The sequence below is a fragment of the Pagrus pagrus genome (assembly GCF_965226575.1).
Source record: "Pagrus pagrus genome assembly, chromosome: 11".
In the NCBI taxonomy this organism is placed as follows: domain Eukaryota; kingdom Metazoa; phylum Chordata; class Actinopteri; order Spariformes; family Sparidae; genus Pagrus; species Pagrus pagrus.
The window spans coordinates 13868282-13888091 of record NC_140195.1 but is presented as its reverse complement, the minus strand read 5'-3'; the positions used below and the strand labels follow the sequence as shown (position 1 = coordinate 13888091).

At 41.2% G+C, this 19810-nt stretch overlaps 5 protein-coding genes across 6 annotated transcripts in view; 3 read left to right on the top strand and 2 right to left on the bottom strand.

Annotated features, from left to right (window-relative positions):
- Window positions 1-1864: 1864 nt before the first annotated feature.
- Window positions 1865-7197, bottom strand: etv7 (ETS variant transcription factor 7). Of its 2 annotated transcripts, none has more exons than XM_084366475.1 (9): window positions 6860-7197; window positions 6518-6665; window positions 6242-6406; window positions 6005-6163; window positions 4092-4223; window positions 3833-3970; window positions 3117-3259; window positions 2940-3040; window positions 1865-2842 (listed from the first exon to the last, which is right to left on the bottom strand). In XM_084366475.1, exons 1-9 carry the CDS (start codon window positions 6890-6892, stop codon window positions 2671-2673), a joined length of 1191 nt encoding a protein of 396 aa, XP_084222601.1. In that variant the 5' UTR covers window positions 6893-7197; the 3' UTR covers window positions 1865-2670. The 2 variants fall into 2 exon arrangements, with proteins under 2 accessions (XP_084222601.1, XP_084222602.1); XM_084366476.1 differs by having other exon boundaries at window positions 4092-4199; window positions 6860-7195.
- Window positions 7198-7436: 239 nt separating this feature from the next.
- Window positions 7437-9981, top strand: LOC311264941 (putative methyltransferase YdaC). The gene is made up of 4 exons (XM_084366164.1): window positions 7437-7547; window positions 8738-8994; window positions 9157-9337; window positions 9457-9981. The coding sequence occupies exons 2-4, from the start codon at window positions 8740-8742 to the stop codon at window positions 9651-9653; spliced, it is 633 nt and encodes a 210-aa protein (XP_084222290.1). The 5' UTR covers window positions 7437-7547; window positions 8738-8739; the 3' UTR covers window positions 9654-9981.
- Window positions 9982-11194: 1213 nt separating this feature from the next.
- ube2t (ubiquitin-conjugating enzyme E2T (putative)) lies at window positions 11195-14145 on the top strand. Its single transcript, XM_084366403.1, has 7 exons — window positions 11195-11336; window positions 11601-11709; window positions 11911-11980; window positions 12425-12530; window positions 12670-12768; window positions 13441-13524; window positions 13872-14145. Exons 2-7 carry the CDS (start codon window positions 11601-11603, stop codon window positions 13986-13988), a joined length of 585 nt encoding a protein of 194 aa, XP_084222529.1. The 5' UTR covers window positions 11195-11336; the 3' UTR covers window positions 13989-14145.
- Window positions 14146-14236: 91 nt separating this feature from the next.
- The window catches only part of lgr6 (leucine-rich repeat containing G protein-coupled receptor 6), a 39835-nt gene continuing 34261 nt past the window's right edge, over window positions 14237-19810 (bottom strand). The window contains exons 15-18 of the mRNA XM_084366398.1: window positions 19550-19675; window positions 17629-17783; window positions 16604-16684; window positions 14237-16501 (exon numbers count right to left, since the gene is read on the bottom strand). Of these exons, the coding sequence (XP_084222524.1) occupies window positions 15246-16501; window positions 16604-16684; window positions 17629-17783; window positions 19550-19675 (1618 nt within the window). The 3' untranslated portion in view covers window positions 14237-15245. The remainder of the gene's footprint in view (window positions 16502-16603; window positions 16685-17628; window positions 17784-19549; window positions 19676-19810) is intronic.
- LOC311265076 (uncharacterized protein) overlaps window positions 17711-19810 on the top strand; it is a 60963-nt gene continuing 58863 nt past the window's right edge. Inside the window, exon 1 of the mRNA XM_084366402.1 lies at window positions 17711-17758. The gene's annotated coding sequence lies outside the window, so the exon portion shown is untranslated. The remainder of the gene's footprint in view (window positions 17759-19810) is intronic.

Here is a 19810-nt window from a genome sequence, read left to right as displayed (position 1 = left end):
AATCTGGCTGAAGGCAAAATCACAGGTGTGCTCATGAGCAGGGTCTCATACAAACAAAACAAAATCTCACAAAAGAATAGCACCTAACTGTATCACAGAGACCACATAGCACATGGAGTATCACAGGAAACAAGTAAATGAAATCTCCTCATCCAGTCCCTTTGAAATCAGAGTGTAGAGGACGTGTATCCAATAGGCTTCTCTCTGGAGCAGGACTCTGTCCATGCTACCACCTCTCCGTGGCATTCTCACTGTCTCAATGCCCATATAATGTAGTTCACTCAAACTGTGGTTATGACTGTTAAGCCACTGACAGCTTTTATAATGAGAATCAGCGGGCTTCACATGAGCTCAGAGACAATTAAAAAAAGAGAGAAAGGCTTGAAACACTTTGTAAATTGTGCTGGGTCACAGGATTTCAAGGACCCGTGTAAACCTACGTAAAAATAAAGTAAGTAAAATGTATTTTGTATATATTAATACAATGCAGCACTTTTCATGCCAGTTGTCACTGGTTTTCATAAAATGCACATATAATAAAGGAGATATCTTATCCCTCCTATTATGTTGCAGGCCAAATTGACCCATTTTAACCATTCATTATGAAACGTATTATGCTTCCCTTAATAAGTGTAAACAACATTTACGTACGTTTATGTAAATGGGTCTCTGCTTTGGAGTCCTACAAACATTACACTCATACAGTATAAGCACTGTCAGAGCTTGACATTACGAGCAACAGAAGCAAAAGGATGACGGCCCCGGAGGCTCTGGAAAACTAGTTTCGACAGTGAAATAGTGGAGGAAGTGTCTGAAGATGAACATCTTGAGGTCAATTCTGATTATGCCAAAGGAAACTGCTATTCCTATTCATTAAAACAGGACATTCATGTCAACCAAAGGTGAAATACAGCAGTCCTTGTTACTCGCTACACGTAAGGCAACACTGTCTGCAGTAAACAGCTGTTCATTTATAGTCGCTAATATCCTAAACTTCGCATTATCGAAGTTAACTGACTGACTCATTGATTAATTTTCAGTAAATGGGTCAATTTGACAGCAAAGAGAAGAGTTGTCTCTTTCTCTATTTATCAACATCCATACCAATTTTTAAAGATTAAAAGTTATGTAAAACGAATGTATTTTATATCTGTGTTTTTCCTTTTTCCAGTGTTCGTTACACTTATGTGAGCTTATAGTGAGCTCACACAAGCTCACAGTGAACTTATCAATACAGTCTTTAATATCTTTGCCCCAGGGCCCGTGTTACTTCTGCAAAGGAGTCAAAATAACAGTCTTCACTTGAAGAACCAGCCAGCCGGAGTGAGGAGGGACAACCAGAGGTATAAAATCATGGTCAAGGGTGTTGGTTTGGATTTGTGTTGCTAACTCATCCTGGCCGCCGGTCTCTTAAATTGACATTAGGAGTCTTGTCGATCATCATAGCTTGTTGGTTGTTAGTATTGCTGCTGCCTCTCGCTGTTAGTAAAAGGAGCCGCACATTTCTGCTGTCTAGTTTATCTGCAGCTGATCCACTGGATACTGTGCTACCACATCACCCCCTGCTGGTGCAGATACCAGCTTTGACACGAGGGTACAGGCAAGAATGAGTACAATGGATGTGTGAAGGTTTTCTTTACGTATATTTTGAGCTTGCCAATGCTGTAAGTGATGTTATTAAAGGGATTGTAGTTCTGACCAACTGTGTTTTTCTCTTGTTTTGTTTTCTTTAGTTTTTATTTATTTTGTGAAAGGATAACTAAATTATTATCACTGAGCATCAGTAACAAAATAACAATATAGTGATACGTGTCCTAAGACATTACTTGAGTATTTGAGGATAGAAATAAACACATTTTGGAGGCACCATTCAAAACATTTATTTCATAAAGCAGGAAAAACATTGACAATCAACCCATAGGCTACTGAAAATTTGAAACTTAACAAAACCTCAACTTGAGGTTGATAAAGCAAACTATTTGTAAAATAACATAAAAAAAAACTACGAATTGTACAAATTGGCATTTAACCTGCACGTCAAACATTTTTGTGTGACCACGAACAATCACCAAACAATATAAGCCTGAGAAATTTTAGTTCCTACGATTATTTGGTTGTTTGAATATTGATGTCATTTCTTTCACAGTTTTCCTCATCCCTCGATATTAGTGTTCGTTCCGATCACAGTGATAAATACAACGATTCACAGCTAAATTTAAAGCAACCTCACAGTGCAAGAATTCCTGACAATACATACAACCCTGACTCCCCAGAAAAGTTGGGATGCTGTTCATGACGTAAATGAAAGGACTTGCAATCCAACTTTTTTGGAACATGTTTGAATGAGCGTATTTTTTTACAAAAAATAACAAAGTTTATCAGTTTAAGCATTAAATATCTTTCCTTTGTACTGTAGTCAATTGAAGTTCAGTCGATAAGCATTGTCAAGTCCTCCCATTCGATTTTCATTTATTGTGCACAGTGTCCCAACCTTTTTGGAATTGTGGTTGCACAGAGCATTTGCATTTTGTGACACCTGTACATGCATGGGTTATTTTCTGAAGCTCAAAATGTAAGGTAACCACATAATCCATAATCCTCTGAAAATAATTTGTGTTATCTTATCGTATTAAATAAATTTAATACACTGTTTTTTGTTTTGTTTTTTTCCTATGGAGGGGGCTGTGGAGAAGCGCGATCGGGGGAAACCTCAAAGTGGTCCTCGCTGAACTCATGTGCGGGACTGCTGTGTGGAAAGTCTCCGTCCTGAGGTGGAGTGTGTTCTGGGGACTCGGCGCAGTCAGCCAGCGGTTTCTTGATGTCCTGTGGGAGTTTGAGAAACCTAAGGGGGGGAAAGAGAAGAGGCAATGACCATAAATGTGTGCGTTGGTGTGGGGAAAAGACAGGAGGAGAGTGACAAAGAGGAAAGACAAAGAGACCTGAAGAGTAGTTTTTGTCCTCGCTCCTTCTTGATGATGTTCAGCTTGTAGTAGTGCCGCAGAGCACGGGACATTTTCTCATACGTCATATTGTCTCGGTTCTGTAACAAAAGAGGTCACGCGTTATCGAGGGCGTTTTTCTCCTGTGAGATGAACCAGACAGACCTGGGTGCTTACCTTGTGGTTTCCCCAGAGACGTGCCAATCCGTTGGGGTCGACAACCCTGAACACCAGGCTGCCCTGGTCTTCCCACCTGATGTACTCTTGGTAACGGTCGTCACACAGCAGCTGATACACGTAGTCCCACAGCAGTCTGCACTCTGGCCATGATTAGAACAAGAAGCCACATGTTGCCAAAACTTTTACTGCTATCATCAATTATTAGTATTTATCAGGGATGGGAGGATTAAAGACTTGGCAAGGGAGATGAGGAGCCCACCAAAAAAATAAAAAATGTTGTTTCTTAACAAAAAAAAGTTAAAGCTACTCCAGTTGCCTACCTTTTAGAGCAATCTTAAGAGTTTAATGCATATTTTGAAGATAATCAGGAAAATATCGTGAATTGCAGGATAATCGGCCAGGATAATCTTGACCTTTATTTCGTCCCCTGCCAAGCGTTTAAAGCTTTAAGTATCCAAATACAACTCCATCTCAAAGCTTTCCTGTCTGTGTTGTTCTTTGAAGAATTTGAAGAACTAAGGCAGAATAAAAACCTGCTCCACAGTGAGTAAATACTGATGTATCAAAGGCTTGTGTCTGTGCATGTCTTGATTTAAAAGGCTGTCCAGTTTTTTAACATATCTGTGCACTTTCTCTAATACAAACTACATTGTTTTTGTATATTTTACGGGTGAATACTGCAGCAAACTGTCAATAAACCAACTTAAAGCTACCTGGGAGGCGGCCGTTGGCTTTGTGCAGGGGGCTCCTTGGCTTCTCTCTGCTGGACAGGTTGAGCGGTTCCTGGATGATGCTCTCTGTTTGTGGAGGAGCTTGGTTGTGGGGCGACATGGAGACATCTGCTGATCCATCTAAAAGAGAGAGTAGGAAAGATCCAGAGAGCAACAGAGTGGACAGAAAATCAGAAAAACTGTGAATAATTACATCTGCAGGGAACTTTATTTCTGATAATTGTCCTTTGTTTATACCCACTGGTATGTGTGAGTGCAGCAGGGTAGGTATAAAAGATCATTGGACGATCTGTGAGAGGTGACATGGGCTCTGGCTGGTTCGTCATGGCGGTTACAACAGCTGCCGACACTGCAGTTGTGAAAGCCATGGAAACTGTTAGCGAGAAATATGAGGAACTGTGAAAAAAGAGCTAAACAGAAAGCAAAAGTGATGAACATTTCACACATTCACTGCTAAACTCAAAGGGGCCATTTCACTACTTGCTTGCAGTATGTAGGACAAAGTCACAGATCTGGACTCTGGAGTTCAAAGATAATTGGTTTCCAGGTAATCATGGCACACCCACTGGCACAAGTCCTGCTCTTCAAATGGAAAGTACCGTTTTTATGGTTGGGTGAAACAAAGAGTGTGTGTTTGTACTCCTCTACTGAAGGGTAAAATGTCCTCACCAAAAGTGCAGAGGGACAAAGTAATTATACTCAAGAACTGTCCTCGTGCTTTTTGGTCGTCCAGGTTTATCTAATGGTTGCAGCTGCAAATACATTTTTACATGCAACACATAGCACATTACACACGAGGCAGTTCTGTTCATCAAAATGTAGTGAGACATTAAAACACTGCACAACAAGTTTTATTTCCATTTTATACTCATGATATTACATGCCATTTGAAATTGTGGTTACTTATTTAACTCCTGGTCCTCACATGTATAGAAAAAGTAGCGTGAAAAGTAAAATTTACATTAATTTGACTTGCATATGGTTTTCAGGGCAGCATGCATTGGTTGGGGTTAAACTTTGGGAATGAGAAGCCGACAGATGTATTTACAAATCCAATAAAACGGTCGGAGGAGAGAGCAATGAATTCCTGCATGATTCGTTTGCACATGTACAGCGCATACCGCTGATCAGGAAGTGTTTGCACAATCTAACCAGGATAAACAAGTTTGATTTGATACGCAACACACTCGAACAATCATCTTGCACTGTGTGACTGTGTGCACCCACATCTGAATACTGTAACAAACTGACCTTGATGTAGATAGTTTGTTGTCCTGATCTTTCCTGTATGCAATAGCTAAATGCTTAAGCGTGATTGTATTTGTTTTGTTGAACATCTGTGCCTGTTTTGTCGAACTCAATTAGAATAAATGTTGCCAACACATGTTCATGCAAACCACAGATATGTAAAACTCTCCTGCTACAGCGCTGTCATTATGTTCTGGTTAGGTTTGGATAACTCCAGCAATTTTACAGCTCTTGGGGAGAACTGCACATGTGAAAAAATGAACATACAAGTGCTGTGGCTCCAGAGGAAGCTGCATGTAATCTGATAAATTACCTCGAGGCATGTCACTCAGTGGCTAAGGTGCATTATGGGTGAAATAGGCACCGGGTTTTGAAAAGGAAGAAGAAAGCGTGGAATAAAAAAAGGTGATATCTCTTTGATCTTTTGTTTTGAAAACGTTGATAATGTGTCGAACAGTGTTGTAGGAGTGCGATGCTGGAACAGTGGACTGCTTTTCAAAATCTGGTGCCTACATTACCCACAATGCAACTTAGCCACTGAGTGGATATGCAGTAGTACTTCCTAAGACCTGTAAACCTTTAAAAATATCCAGAGGTTTCATCCTTATGAATGTTGAAACACAGTCTCAAACTGCGATCGCTGGCTTAGCAGCTCTCTGCCCTGTTACTCCACCACCTTCCCCTCCACCTCAAATATGACTGTCGGGCCATAAAAATGTAATGATGAAAGTATTGTGACATATTGTGTAGAAATGTAAATATGGAAACCTATGACAAGCACAAATGTACGGATCAGTGCAGAAAGGTTAACTGTCTTGGGAACAGTTCTCTCTACTCTCTATTGATAGCTTCTGAGAACTGTTCTCTCAAAATGAAACTGAGTCTAACGGATTTGACATTACTGACCTTGGTTGTCACTGACTGCGGGAGGCTGGCTCTCTTGGACGCTCTGCGGGGGTATCTGGCAGCTTACCGGGCTCTGGATGTTCCCAGTTGCCTGAGAGGGAGTCATAATACTCCTTCTTTGCTGTTTTACACACTGCAGGATCTCATACAGGACATCACCTGAAGAAAACAGGGGGTGCATGTCACAGCAGAGTCACATAACTGGTCAGCACACACTCTTTCTGCACTCGATCCTACCTGAGCTGGGACAGCGGCGCCTGAAGTCTTCCTTGGTGAGCAGGCACAGGGCTCGACCGTTCATCTCAAAGCGTCCCTTCTCAGGCCGGCGCAGAGAGTACTCCTTCTGAGCCCAGTGGAGCCAGTGGGCAACATCCTCCTTATCCCACAGAGATGGGTTTATTCCTAGAAAACAGATGCACTGAGGTCAAAACCCCCACTGTGCCAGGTGGTGTTTGTGTCTACTTTGCTGCATAAAGGGAAATCTTCCACAGCGTATGTCAGGGTTTGACTCACGCAGCCGTCCAGGTAGATGCCACAAGTCCTCCTGAGTGGGAGGACTGACCACAGGAAGCTGGTTGGGGGTGGAGTGAAGCACACTGAGAGGGACAGTGACTTGGCTTCCATGCACTACAGACACAGGACTGTTTGCTCTGTTTTCTTGCTGCAAAACACCCACACACGTGCCCATGAAGTGCCATGAAGTGGCAGTAAAGAAACAGAAACTTTAAAAAAAAAATGTCTTAAAAGCATTCCCTAAGACTGAAGCTGTCAATGTAAAAATAAATAAATAAAATAATGCAGTTGTGCTCTCTGTTTGTTTGTTTTTAAGGACAGGACAGTTTGCTCTTCACTTACCTTGACCAAAGGTGGCGGGGAAACGTTCTCCATGGAAATGTCCTTTACCTATTCGACTGTACGGAAGAAACAGGATTATTTCCTTGTAAGCAAACTCCCAAGTCGTCCTATAAATGAAACAAAGTGACGGTCAATCCTCCTGGAAGTTCATTATTATATATGTAAGACTCGGTGAAGTAAAACTCTACTATTTTCATATTCGATCCTTCCGGGAAATGAAAACGAAAGAAACACAATCCTCTGAAGGGGGGGCGGGTGTGTGTGTGTGTGTGTGCGTGTGTGTATGCGCAAAATTGGCTGATTGGAGGAAGCGACCGTAGACGACGTTTCCAAAAACACATCAGAGCTTAACAGGGCCGCGTGTTTATAGGAAGGCTGCTTAAAATAATAACAACTCAAGAAATATCTGCGTGTGTGTGTGTGTGCGTGTGTGTGTGCGTGGTGGTTTATGTGGGGGGTGTCAAATGAAAAAATTGCAGGAAGTGAGTGAAAGTTAAATAAAAAAAGAGAAAGAAAAAAAAAACAGTGGGAGTGTGAATAACTGAATGATATTACAGGACAGAGTGCGCCTCGGAGCTCCTCCTCCTCCTGCCAACTCACTGAAGACCAAAACACGCGAGCGGACCGCAGTGTTACCTCAGGATCACACTGTTACACTGCAGGAGCGCACTGCTGGACGACAGGAGAGGTAAGTAGTCCGTCAGAGGACACGAGCAAACATATCTGACAGAGCTGTAAACTGCAGTTCAAGAGACGATTCAACTCCTCCAAACACCGAGCCTATGGAGAAAGCGTTCACATAAGGTGTACACTGATCCACCACAAGGGGGCAGGATTAGCCAGGTAAATGAGGGAAAATGGACAGGCATGAGGGCGACTCTGCAAGGACTATAAAGCCTATAAAACACTAGTATTAATGTACAGTGACACAATGGTAATGAATGTAACATTGAAGCACCTACATCATCTATAAGATACAACTAATGACACAAGAGCCACTAAATAAAGGCTGATCCCCCGATTTCAAAAAAATATCTGGATCGTAACTGCTCATTACTTGAAAATCTCACTGTGAATCTTCAAGTTTTGATTTGATTGTGGACTGGGGGAAAAAAAATAGCCTAGATAAGAAGAGCTACATATATTTATACACAGTGGCGGCCCCAAGGGGTGGCCAGCGGGGGCCCCGGCCCACCTGATAAAGTGCCTTCCCTCGCCTTTTGAGTCGCGTATGCATAATATGCTTCTCAGAAACGCATTGTTTCCACATATGTATGTGACTGGTGTCTGTAGATCCGTGAATATATGGATAATTCCCCTAGTGTCCAACGCAAGGGAACGCATTTCTTTACAAATGAATAGAAACTTCCTGTTTAGCCATGGGGGAAATTATAGAGCGAAAAAACAGCGGTAGAACTAGAGGGAGATATCAAAGATATCAGACTACTGACTGGATATAATGTATAACCATATTATAGCAGAATAACATTACTCAGAATCACAAAGTGTTTGAACTATAGGAACTATTAGAAACAGTCTTCAACATTTGGGCAATGTAATGGCGAGGGCAAAAATGCATAATCGCAAGTCATTTGTTTTGTTTTTTAAAAACATTTCATGATGCAGGCTCCTTTTTTAGCACAAACTTAACTAATTATGCCTTTAAAAAGTGGTGGGAACATGTCACCAGCGTCGCCATATTGTTATGCATTGTTAACACTAACAGGAAACCAGTGCTTAGTGAAGATTTGTAAACACTGGGTCCCTGGCTATGCTAGCTACAAGAATTTGCATTGCATTTTCTGGTTGTTAGTAATAGTTTTTGAAACCATCTGTATTAACCTTGACCCACATGTCTTTTCTGTCATATTTTTTCAGTGATGTGGGCTGAAAAACTGGGGAAACAGTTAGGCCACCCAACACGATCAGTAGCAGGGTGGCTGGTCAGTAGGTTTCTCACAGCACGCAACCGGCTCCTTGAGGAAAATGCTGTGAAGCTGAGTGGGATCCAACCAGGGGATACAGTGCTGGAGCTGGGTCACGGCCCGGGACTGGGTCTGCAGTCAGCAGCCAAACTGCTCACAGAGCCCACAGGCCACCTCATAGGGGTGGATTACTCAGAGTACATGCATCAGGTCAAGTATAAATACCGACAGAGTGGAAGTCAAGTTTGTTTATCACATTCATGTTGAAGTTTCCTAAAAAAAACAGAAACATAGAAAAATAGAACCCCTGGCAAACAGACAATAGTTGAGAAAGTGGAATAGTAAAACATTTTTCGTTTTCTTCTCTTACAGATGGCAAGTGAGCGACTGAAGGAACTTGTTGCCAGTGGGAAAGTGACCCTGCACCACTGTGATGTAGCAGCGATGCCTCTTGCAGACAGCACTGTGGATAAAGTTTTTCATTGTAACTGCTACTACTTCTGGCCTGACCTCAGGAAGGGAGCCGCAGAGATACACAGAGTAATGAAACCAGGTAGGATATGATGTTGTTACAGTAAGCCGGTCTTTACTTCTACTCTTCTTCTACTACTTTCTTTGATTAAGTACCTTATTTCTAGTTTTGACGTTCTTCTCTCTGCACAATTGTCCCAGGAGGCCTGATGGTGACCACACTGAGGCTGAGCAATGTGGCTGCTTTTGCAGCAAAGCGAGTGATGCCAGGAGAGAACTGGCGCCCCGAGGCCTACATGGCAGCTCTGAGAGACTCTGGCTTCAGTGACGTCAGTATGGAAGACAAACAGAACAACCACATTACTTTTCAGGCTATTTATGCCACTGCCTGGAAATAAGATTTAAATCAAACTGAGAGTGAGAGATTGTGTGTGTTCTGATTTTTCTTTAATGCTTGAATAAAAACAAACTAGAAAAACACAGAAAAGAAGTGAAATACAATACACACTGTTAATTGTGTTTGCTTTGTATGCATTAACTGTGTAATAATTCAATGACAAAAGTGTTAAAGGTCAAGTGTGTAGGATTTGGTGGCTTATAGCAGTGTAGTTCCAAACTGCAACCAACTACACACTCCTTGTCTCGCCTTTTGTTTTCAATAACTGAATGAACTGACGATGATGATATGAATTTCATAAAATCAAATAAAACCAAAGTTGAAAGATACATTGCTGCAAAATTCAAATACTGTTGCAATGCATAAATTTAAGTGGCGGGCATTGGGTACAAAGTTTCAAATTACAGACAATAAATAAGCTGTACATAAAAGTGCCTCTGTGTTACTTTACAAATACTAAAGATTAAAAACATACAGGTATTTACAGTGGCCCATAGATGAGAATATTGACCTATGATTGGGTGATTGCAGTGATGGAATGTAACAAAGTACCTTTACTCAAGTACAATCATGAAGCACTTGTACTTTACTTGAGTATTTCAATTTTCTGTTACTTTATACTCCCACTACATTTTGGAGGCAAATGATTGATGAAGGTTCTCAGTCATCCAGGTCATGGTTAATCTAAGTGCTGTATCTTAGAGACTTGTTTCAGTTACTTGAAGACGTCTCACCTCTCATCCAAGAGGCTTCCTCGGTTCTAACTAACTTAACTCCAGTTGAGGAAGCCTCTTGGATGAGAGGTGAAACGTCTTCAAGAAACTGAAACGAGTCCAGTTGCCTACAGTACAGCAATTGCAGAGTGCATGCTGCATCAGAGCCAGGCCAAAGTAGCGCATTTTAAATTCATTTCATTAATTTTTAATCAGAAAAATATTTTACATTGGATCCAATAATTGGTCAGGGTGATGATCGGTCATTGTTTACAGTATATATGTAAATATATGTATAATTTCACTTCTACTTGTATTTTACTGAGTACATTTATTGCCAGAAAATTACTTTTGACACTTGAGTACATATAATATATCATACTTAAAGACTCTAACTTTTAGTGTTATTCATGGGGTGACTTTTACCAATGTAATAATTTAACATGATATCTTTACTTTTACTCTTTACAACACTGGGTGATTGCACTGTGAGTAAAATAAGGGGTAAAAACAGACAGAATTATTAACAGTGGCCTGAGTTAGACATAGAGAAATTGATCAAATAAAGGTAGATTTTGAGAATAGAAACTCATCCATGTCACTTTAGTTTGTCCAGAATTTTCAAATCAATCAACGACGAAGCTCTGACCTCAAGGTAACTTAAAAACATTGTTTTTTCAGGGAGGTGAGACAAACCATGAGTTTCAGTACCACGTTTTAACCGCAGGTAATAAAGACAACACCAGCAATTCGACGACAGGTGGCAGTCGTGTTCCGGTTTGGTGCAACTCGCCTTTAAAACAACAGAAGAAGAAGAAGTGAAGCGCGGGCGGTGTTGATGACGTAGGGAGAGGGAAATCCAAAACAGAGCTCACGTCGCCTCCTCTCTGACGGTGTTGTGAAGTCAAGAAGTGAAGTTTAGCTGAAGTTTAGGCTGTGAAGTGGACGACAGTTATCAAAGCGGGAGAAATGTAAGCCTTTGTCTTTTAATATCGAGTAAACAACGTCTTATTTCGACCATTGTTTGGTTACTTGACTCACAGAGACAACATGTTTCCATAACCAGGCTTAAACGTTAGCTAGCTTGGAGCCTCTAACACGAAAGCTAACGTTAAATTAAATTAAGTCCAGCCCAACAATTATTGAACTACCGGAGCTAACTAACTAAACTTTTGAGCGAATATTTTTATCGGGTCAAAATGAATACATAAGTAATATCAATCCTCTGCTTACAGATGCAGAGGGCTTCCCGTTTGAAGCGTGAACTCCAGATGCTGAGCACCGAGCCCCCTCCCGGGATAACATGCTGGCAGACCGAGGAACGGATAGACGACCTCCGTGCACGTAAGTTATTGGGAATATTTTTGGTCCCCAAAAATAATACAACACATTTCATTTCACACTTTTATTGGCATATCCATGCACACGCATATATGCACCCATATCCCAATATCCCTAACTTATTTTTGAGTGGTGAATGTGACAAGCTAAATATCTGTTTCATCTACCTGATAATACTTTATTGTACACTTTTCTGTTTTACAGAGATAATGGGTGGAACAGATACTCCATATGAGGGTGGACTCTTCTCCTTAGAGATCAAGGTCCCAGAGAGGTACACCCCTCTTGTCATTTCTCACTTTGTACATTTCTGATGCCTTTCCTCACCTCCTCTCCTCACGTCTTAGTCCCTCCCACCAGAGATGTGAGCAGAGGAGGCGAGGAAGAGACACTCAGAGAGAGGAGTCGAAGCAACAGGCATTTATCAAAATAAGATATCCGTGCCATCATTTTAAATAGACACCAATTAAATATGATGTGTGGCACAGCTGCATCGTCTATTTTTTTTTCTCTATGGCTTACTGTTGAAAGGAGCATTTTAGGAATTGAGACATCCTTCAATATGAGGCACTGAGATCAAAAAGAAGACAAGGAGGCACAAAATAGAGAAATGAAGAGCCCACAGCCTCAAAGCATTAACACTGCTGTGTTCTCTCTGCCTTTTCTTTGTTATAAACTCTTAGTCTAGTAAGACTTACCCACTCTTTTTTTCTCCTAGGTACCCATTTGAGCCTCCCAAAATACGATTCTTGACTCCCATTTACCACCCAAACATCGACAATTCAGGACGTATCTGCCATGATGCTCTCAAACTCCCACCAAAGGTTGTAACTGCTGCTAAACAAAATAAAAAATATATTGTTTTATTTCCATTATCTGGCTTTTGTTTGGTGAGTGAGGCAATATACCAGCTAACATTAGATTGAATGTTTTTTTTTCTCTTTTTTTGTTTATGTTTTTCAGGGTGCCTGGAAACCATCCTTAAACATCTCCACAGTCCTCACCTCCATTCAGCTGCTCATGGCTGAACCCAATCCGGATGACCCGCTCATGGCCGATATTGTGAGTCACACATAATCCTGCACTCACAAAAATCATTCTACCTGTTGGAGTAGCACTGAGCTCGCACTATGGTCATTTTATTTTTTGTTTTTGTGAGCGTTATCATATACATATACATATGTGACACAGTTGTTTTTGGACATCAGAATGGCTTAGAGCTAAATAACACTATGACACACCTGGAAAAGAATTGAGTGCTCGTTCCAGGAGGGTTTTTTTTTTTAATTACAAGCCAAAAGTTTTACTAAATGCCAGAATAGCTTGTTTAGATATCAGTCTAAAACACCTGTACCTCTTGTCTCAAAAGTACAACCTCTTGCAGTTTACCCCAAAATGAAATTCAGTCATCATCTACTCTTCTGGACACGCTGGATGAGCTGTATTTTTATTTGTTTTCAGTTGTTTTTTTTATGTCTTACGACAAGTCTCCAACCACTTCAGTAGTTTAGGAGAATGCTACAACTCTGTTGCTGTAAAACTCCAGAAATGTTTTGTGGACTAAGAAACGTCACCCAACTTTTCATCGACATTGGGGCGTGTAGATAATTACTGAATTTGATGAACTTCTCCTTAAAAATTGCAGTTGAGAGCATTTGAATGGTCACCCTGTCATAAAGTGTGTATTTTCACTGCATACAACTGTAAAAATAGGCTTACATTTTTTAAATGCAGTCATCAGAGTTCAAGTACAGCAAACAGCTGTTCATGGAGAAGGCCAGGAAGTGGACACAGGAACATGCTGTTCAGAAGAATAAGGTAAGTTCCTCTGGTGTATGATGATTGAAGCAATTTTCCTCTTTTAATGATATCCTGACCTTTTTGGTTAGGGTGCATTACTCTTACTGGGTGGCTTCGTTATTGTAGCTTGCTCCACAGTACTATACTGTCTTCCTTGTGTAAGCTGTGTGCAGTTGGATATTTTAGCCACAAGGTGGTGCTGTGCTCTCTCAGTTGAATGTTCCCAGTATTCACTTTCAACAAAGTGATGCAGCTTATTGTATTTGTACTCAAATGTGACCTCTACATTTCTCAGTCTTTTGGTTGTGGAGGAGCATAGATGGGCAGTGCTGCCATTGTCTAAAAGAGTATCTTTCTTTGTTCAGGGAGCTGTGGAGACCAACAAAGAAAATACTCCGGATCAGAGAGCTTCATCACGTAAAAGAGAGACATGCGGTGTACAGCAGGAGGTGGAGGAGCCTGCAAAGAGAACTTGCATGTAGTTTCTATCTCAGGTGTTTGAGCCTCTGGTCTCTTTAGTTCAAATACTTCTTCCTTTTTATTATGTATGCATTCCTCTTAATCCAGAGATATCTACATATTTATGTGTAATTTTTATGTTCGTGTTGTGATATTAAAGTTTATTTAATTGATTGTTCAGCTTCTTGTTTGGTGTGGAAGTGTGTTTCAGTATTGCAGCATAAAAGTAGAGTGGTTGATGTATATACAATATGAAGATAATAATTTTATTCAAACATATGCGTACCAGTTGTATACAAAGTATGTACATCCTAAATAGCAAGGTTGTTTTTTGTTTTTTTTTACAAACTAAGGATTTATTTCTTAATATATAAAATTATATATTTGCTGCATATAAAAAGGGAGACAAACATCATAAGGCTGTAGTGAGTCAATACCATGCTAGTTCAGAGGTAGTTACATTGTATGTACATATTGCTAGCCTACTCTAATGTCTGTAGAAAGATAGCTACATCCCATTCAGTCTGTATAACTGCTTCCCTCCGTGGGCAGAGTTACATATTTGAGACAAAATCATGTAAACTGTATGAAACTGAATGTGCCATCTGTTTCCTGTTGCATTTTGCTGCCACATATAAAGAATAACATTTTATAACAGCTATTATACATTTGCAAAGAAATATATGAGATAATAACATTTCTGTGTATAAAAATGTTAGCTTACTCTGGTAAAAATGTTCTGGTGTGTCTGATGATGACTCCCTTTCTTTGAAACAGACCTTAGCAATAGGATAGAACTTATATTAAAAAAAAATAAGATAACTCCACTTAAAATATAACCAAACAATCTGTAACCTCTAAGCTGCATGTCTTATCACATTTCAGTATAAACATTTACACTTAAAATTCTACTGGTTCTACCTAAATCCCCCTGGCTAAACCTTTGATTTGTCTGTTGCTTAGATTTTCCATGCAGTTTTATTTGAGCTTTCTTTTTGTCATGCGAGTCCATGACTGATGCAGTCCACTGAGTAGTGTCTGAATTTGTCCTTTACTATAACAGTCAAGATGTAGCATGGTGTTTCCTTTAATAGTCTTTACTGTGAAGGGAACTTTTTCGGCACTTTGTTGTGTTCTCACAGACTTCTCTTGAGTACTCTACTCTCTCTCTGTGGACTCATTCTTAGGTGCTCGATGATTGATAACCCAGAGCTGGCCTTGCTGCTGTTGTTCGATGGTCCTTGAGTGTCCGCAGCTATTCAGACAGCTAGCTTGAAGGCTCATGGATAAGAGGTTGCAGAGGGAGTCAGGGTAGAGTGATAGAGAGAGCAAGTTTTATGAATCACATCTTGATCCAAACTCTTGACACATTCATCGTCGTTCAGGCTCCCTCGTTCTGTCACCCTGTCTCTATCTCTGGCAGTGGGAGTAGGTATCTGGCAAGGGATGAGAGGAACAGAGGAAGTGGAGGAGCAGTGGGAAAACCTGACTGGATCCAATCGGGGTTGGAGTGGGGGCACCCCGCTATACAGAGCATCAGTATCAGCGAGCGACACCTGTGTCGATGAATCAGAGCAGGAGCTCTTCTCTGTCTCCACAGAAACCAGCGAGTCCAGGGTGCGGTCCCTGCGTAGCTGTGGACGCGCTTTGGGGTGAGGCCAGAAGAAAAACTGGGAGTGATCTCGCGTGAAAAGGAGGAAGAGGAGGGGGTTGAGGCAGGCAGGAAGGGGCTGGAGAAGCAGAAGGACTGATTTTAGCACCTCCTCCCCCAGAGAGAGGAGACCCAGGAGGGAGCAGAGGGACAGGAAAGCTACTGGTACATAGAGGAGGCCATTGGTGAATATTAGCCAGGCAACATGTTTGATCATAGCACAGTCCCACAGGCCCTCACACTCTCCCCTAAGTAGCTCCCAGTAGAGGCGGATGTATGAGCCAGTCACTATGAGTAAGCACAGTGTGTTCATCATAATGAGTGCCAAGGGAAAGCCCAGGGAGGAAGCCAGCCGAGAGGATGGTGGCGGCAGGGGTGAGGGAAGGCAGAAAGGTGAGGACCCGTACTCCCCAACCCCTACCAGTGGAAGAGAAGCAAGGGTCAGGGAAAGAGTGAGGCAGAAAAGTGCACATGTGCGTACACTCCCAAGGGATGGGGACTTTCCATAGGCACGGGCACATGTCACGCTCACGCCGCACTGCACAGCAGCTAGAGTCAGCAGCAACAGACTCGCCTCAGATGCAAAGACCCAGACCCATCCTGTTGCCTGACAACCAGGACCCCCTTCCCAGCGGGCACCATGGTGACCAAAATCTCCCAGGGTTAGAGCGTCCACGAGGGCCAGGGTGAATGTACAGACACCTGTCAGCAGGTTGGAAGCACCCATGCAGGCCACAGTGAAACGGAGCGGTGACAGGTAGCCGGGCGAGCCGAAGAGGGTCAGGAGCAGGAGGGAGTTCCCCAGAAGAGACACCAAGGAGATGGACCACAAGCCCACTCGGACCAGCCAGCTGCCCAGCAGAGAGTCACAGGGACGGAAAGGACCTGCAAACATACAAATTGTCAGCCAACAGACTGAATATGCTGAATTCATGCCTCAATTGATAAAAGATTGATTATCATCACAGAAGGTGTAAGTTCAGTTACCTGGAGTGGGTGTGCATTGGACACTGGTCTGTAGTTTGGATTCCTCTATTTCTAGTTGGAACTCCTCGAGGTCAGGGTCATCTGGAATAAGGCATTGTTATGGTCAACAATCAGAGATCCAACCTAGGTTTTTTTTAATAGTTGACTAAAATAAAAAGTAAAACTAGGCATGAAAAAAAAACATTTTAGTTAAAGGTTCATTTCATAAGAAAGTTGATTTTTGAGTCTCATTCCCAACTTGTCAAATACTGACACTTTGGGATGGCGTCAGTATTTCACAAATTGCAAAACCAAAAACTAAACTAAGACAAGCAAACCCACTCTGGAAACTAACTGAAGCAAGACAAAAGTTAAACAAAATAAAATTGAAAACTTACGGAAAAATACATGATCATAACTCTGGGTCCAACCCCTCAGTGACCCTGACAACCTCTGTTCTATAACGTCTGTTTAGCCTGTGTGAGGTTTTATGACAGCTTACACAGTATATGCGTGTTAGATTGTGGGTGGCACTGGCTGCAGGGGATTGGTGCAATAAGGGAGGTGATCTAACATTCTTCTGCGATGAGAGAAAATAATATTTATAGACTATAATTGGCACTTGCATGAAATTTCATCACCGACACTGTTTCTCTAACAATTAAAGATGAATAAATTTTAATCAGCGATATGTCATGGTTTAATCATCTTTTGTTATCGTTACCCTTTGGTACACCCAGAATTTGTTTATTTTTAGCTTTAATAGAGTTGGAATAACGGTTTTAATTTCAACTTAATTGTGGTTTATTGGTATTTAGATTTTACGGCTGCCACAGGAATGCATGGAAGGGTCAACACTGCCAGGTAGCTGCGGTTTCAGCGCGGCTCTGACATGTTTCAAGTGGGCTTGTGTCAGTAATATGGCAATGAGCACATACGGGGCTCAGATTCCCATCTATTGCTTTACCCCTCATTCCAGTGGGTACCGTGTGTGTTATACACTGTGTATATTCTCTCACAGATACCGTAATTGTATGCTTTCTTACAGTGTGTGTCAGCGTGGATAGGGTACATGGCTACAGTCCTCTTGTGAAGGTCCTCGTCAGTGTTGCTCTGCTCTGTGTCCCACTGGCTGGCTGGCTTGTAGCTGTCACAGGAACCATACACACAGCACTGGTAGGCATACGGCATCTCGATTACCCTGAAACAAACAGATGCAATAGTATTGACAACAGACCAGGAAAAAACAACGCATAACAGATGCACAAATAAAACCTTCAGACTTGAATGAAGTTCATTTTAATGTGAGCTTGAGCATTACTAGCCCAGCTTTTAGAAACAATTTTGGCTATTCACATTAAAGTTTCAAAGCTCTTTCAAGTGCTTATACATGTAATTAAATTACAATCTAAATGTAATCGCAGTCTGTTACAGTTACTTATCAAAATGTTGGCGATTACATTGAGGATGGGACAAATATCAATACGGCAATACATCGTATCACTCTTGCAATCTGATTATCGATCAACTGGCATCAAGTATTGCGTTTTATTGGGGTTTTTTTAAAAGGTGCACATGCTTTATGCAGTTTCCCCTGACTACTTGACTTCCCAGACTCATTACTTTATTTACACAGATTGAAAAGAATTTAGTAATCCACAGTTGTATCCTTCCTTTCAACATTTTAACTTCAGAACTGTTCTGCTTTCTTGCCAGTTTATGGCTTTTTCTTTCTATTCTTCAGTTGGACAGATACCGGGATGTATCGTTAGATGACTGTCTCGCAATGTATCGATAATCAGAAAAACATGAGCAACATAACATAATTCCTATCATATCGTGATTTACATTGTGATTCCCACCTCTAGATTACATAGGGATTACAATATGTTCTTTTTGGTAAAAAGCATGTAGTATATAAAATGAACTGCTCCGCATATTTACGCCTTGCAGGACTGCCTTCTTTTGGTATATTTCGGGACGATGTGGGCCAGCAAAGCACATTTTACAATAGTACAACGCCATCCAGAGAAGGAAAGCTTACAAGAAGCTTTATATGTCTCGGCTCCAATCATTGGCCAATATCTACTCAAATTTTGAGTGTTGTTTTTTTTTTTTTTTTTTTTGCATATTCGCCAACTCTCGTCTGCCAATCAAAGCAATGTGTATTCCTGTCATTGATTGGATTAGTTGATTTGGTTGATCCTTGTGTTCAGTTGTGCCCATCCAGTTGGCCTCATATTTATGTTTTTAAGCTTTATTGTCAAGGTTTAAAACATTTGTTAGAAAAGTAATCAAATGTAATACATTACATTACTTTAATTAAGTAATTCAAATTATGACATTATTTATTACTTTTAACAGTGTGACTACTAATCTGTAACCTATAAAGTTTCCAAAGTAATCCTCTCAACACTGCTCATCTTCTGTAGGGAAACAGAAGTCAGTTTTCTGACCTCTGGATCAGTTTTGGAGTGGATTTTTGAACCCAAGCATTTACTGTGCATGTGCAGTGTTTTTGAAATGGCTCCATGCCAGCAGTTCTGTTTTGGCGATGTTCTACAGTTATGCCGACATTGCCACTTGATCACCTGCCATCCGATGCCTTTGAAACTCATTCTCCATTTTTAACTTCACTGCAGCACCTTTCCAGGCCTTCAGGGATCTTTGCAACAAGAATTAACTTGCTGCTGACAAATGCTTCCTCATTTTTTAGCTCAGTTCAGGAATGGCTTGCAGGGACACAGCGTGATTAGTTTATTGTCAACCTTGGATGCTTTCGGTAAATTGATGATATTAATAGAAAATTGTGAGATGAAGGATAATTAAAGGGAAGGGAAGTGATCCATTGTTTATTACAGCCACAGGATACACACCTGGGTAAGTTGTCACCTTAAATCAGTCTGTGGTGAGAAAACAAAAATACAAAGTTCACATTGAGGATGCATGATTGTGGTTGTGTGTTACCTCATGCGTGGGAAGTGATCAGGACTGAACGCCTCATACAGCTCTGTGTTGCCCCTCAGCTTGAGATGAGTGAGCCCCCCCAAACCTGCAACAGGTACTGAGCTGAGACGGTTTTCAGTCAGGTCCCTGAGATAAATACAGAAAGAAATAGAGGGGGTGTCAGATCAGGCCAAGTTCATAAAATGTTTTTTTCATTGCAGATATTGCCGAGGGTCATCCACAGTAACAAAAAAGCCTTGTCTCTTAGATATTTTAAACTGT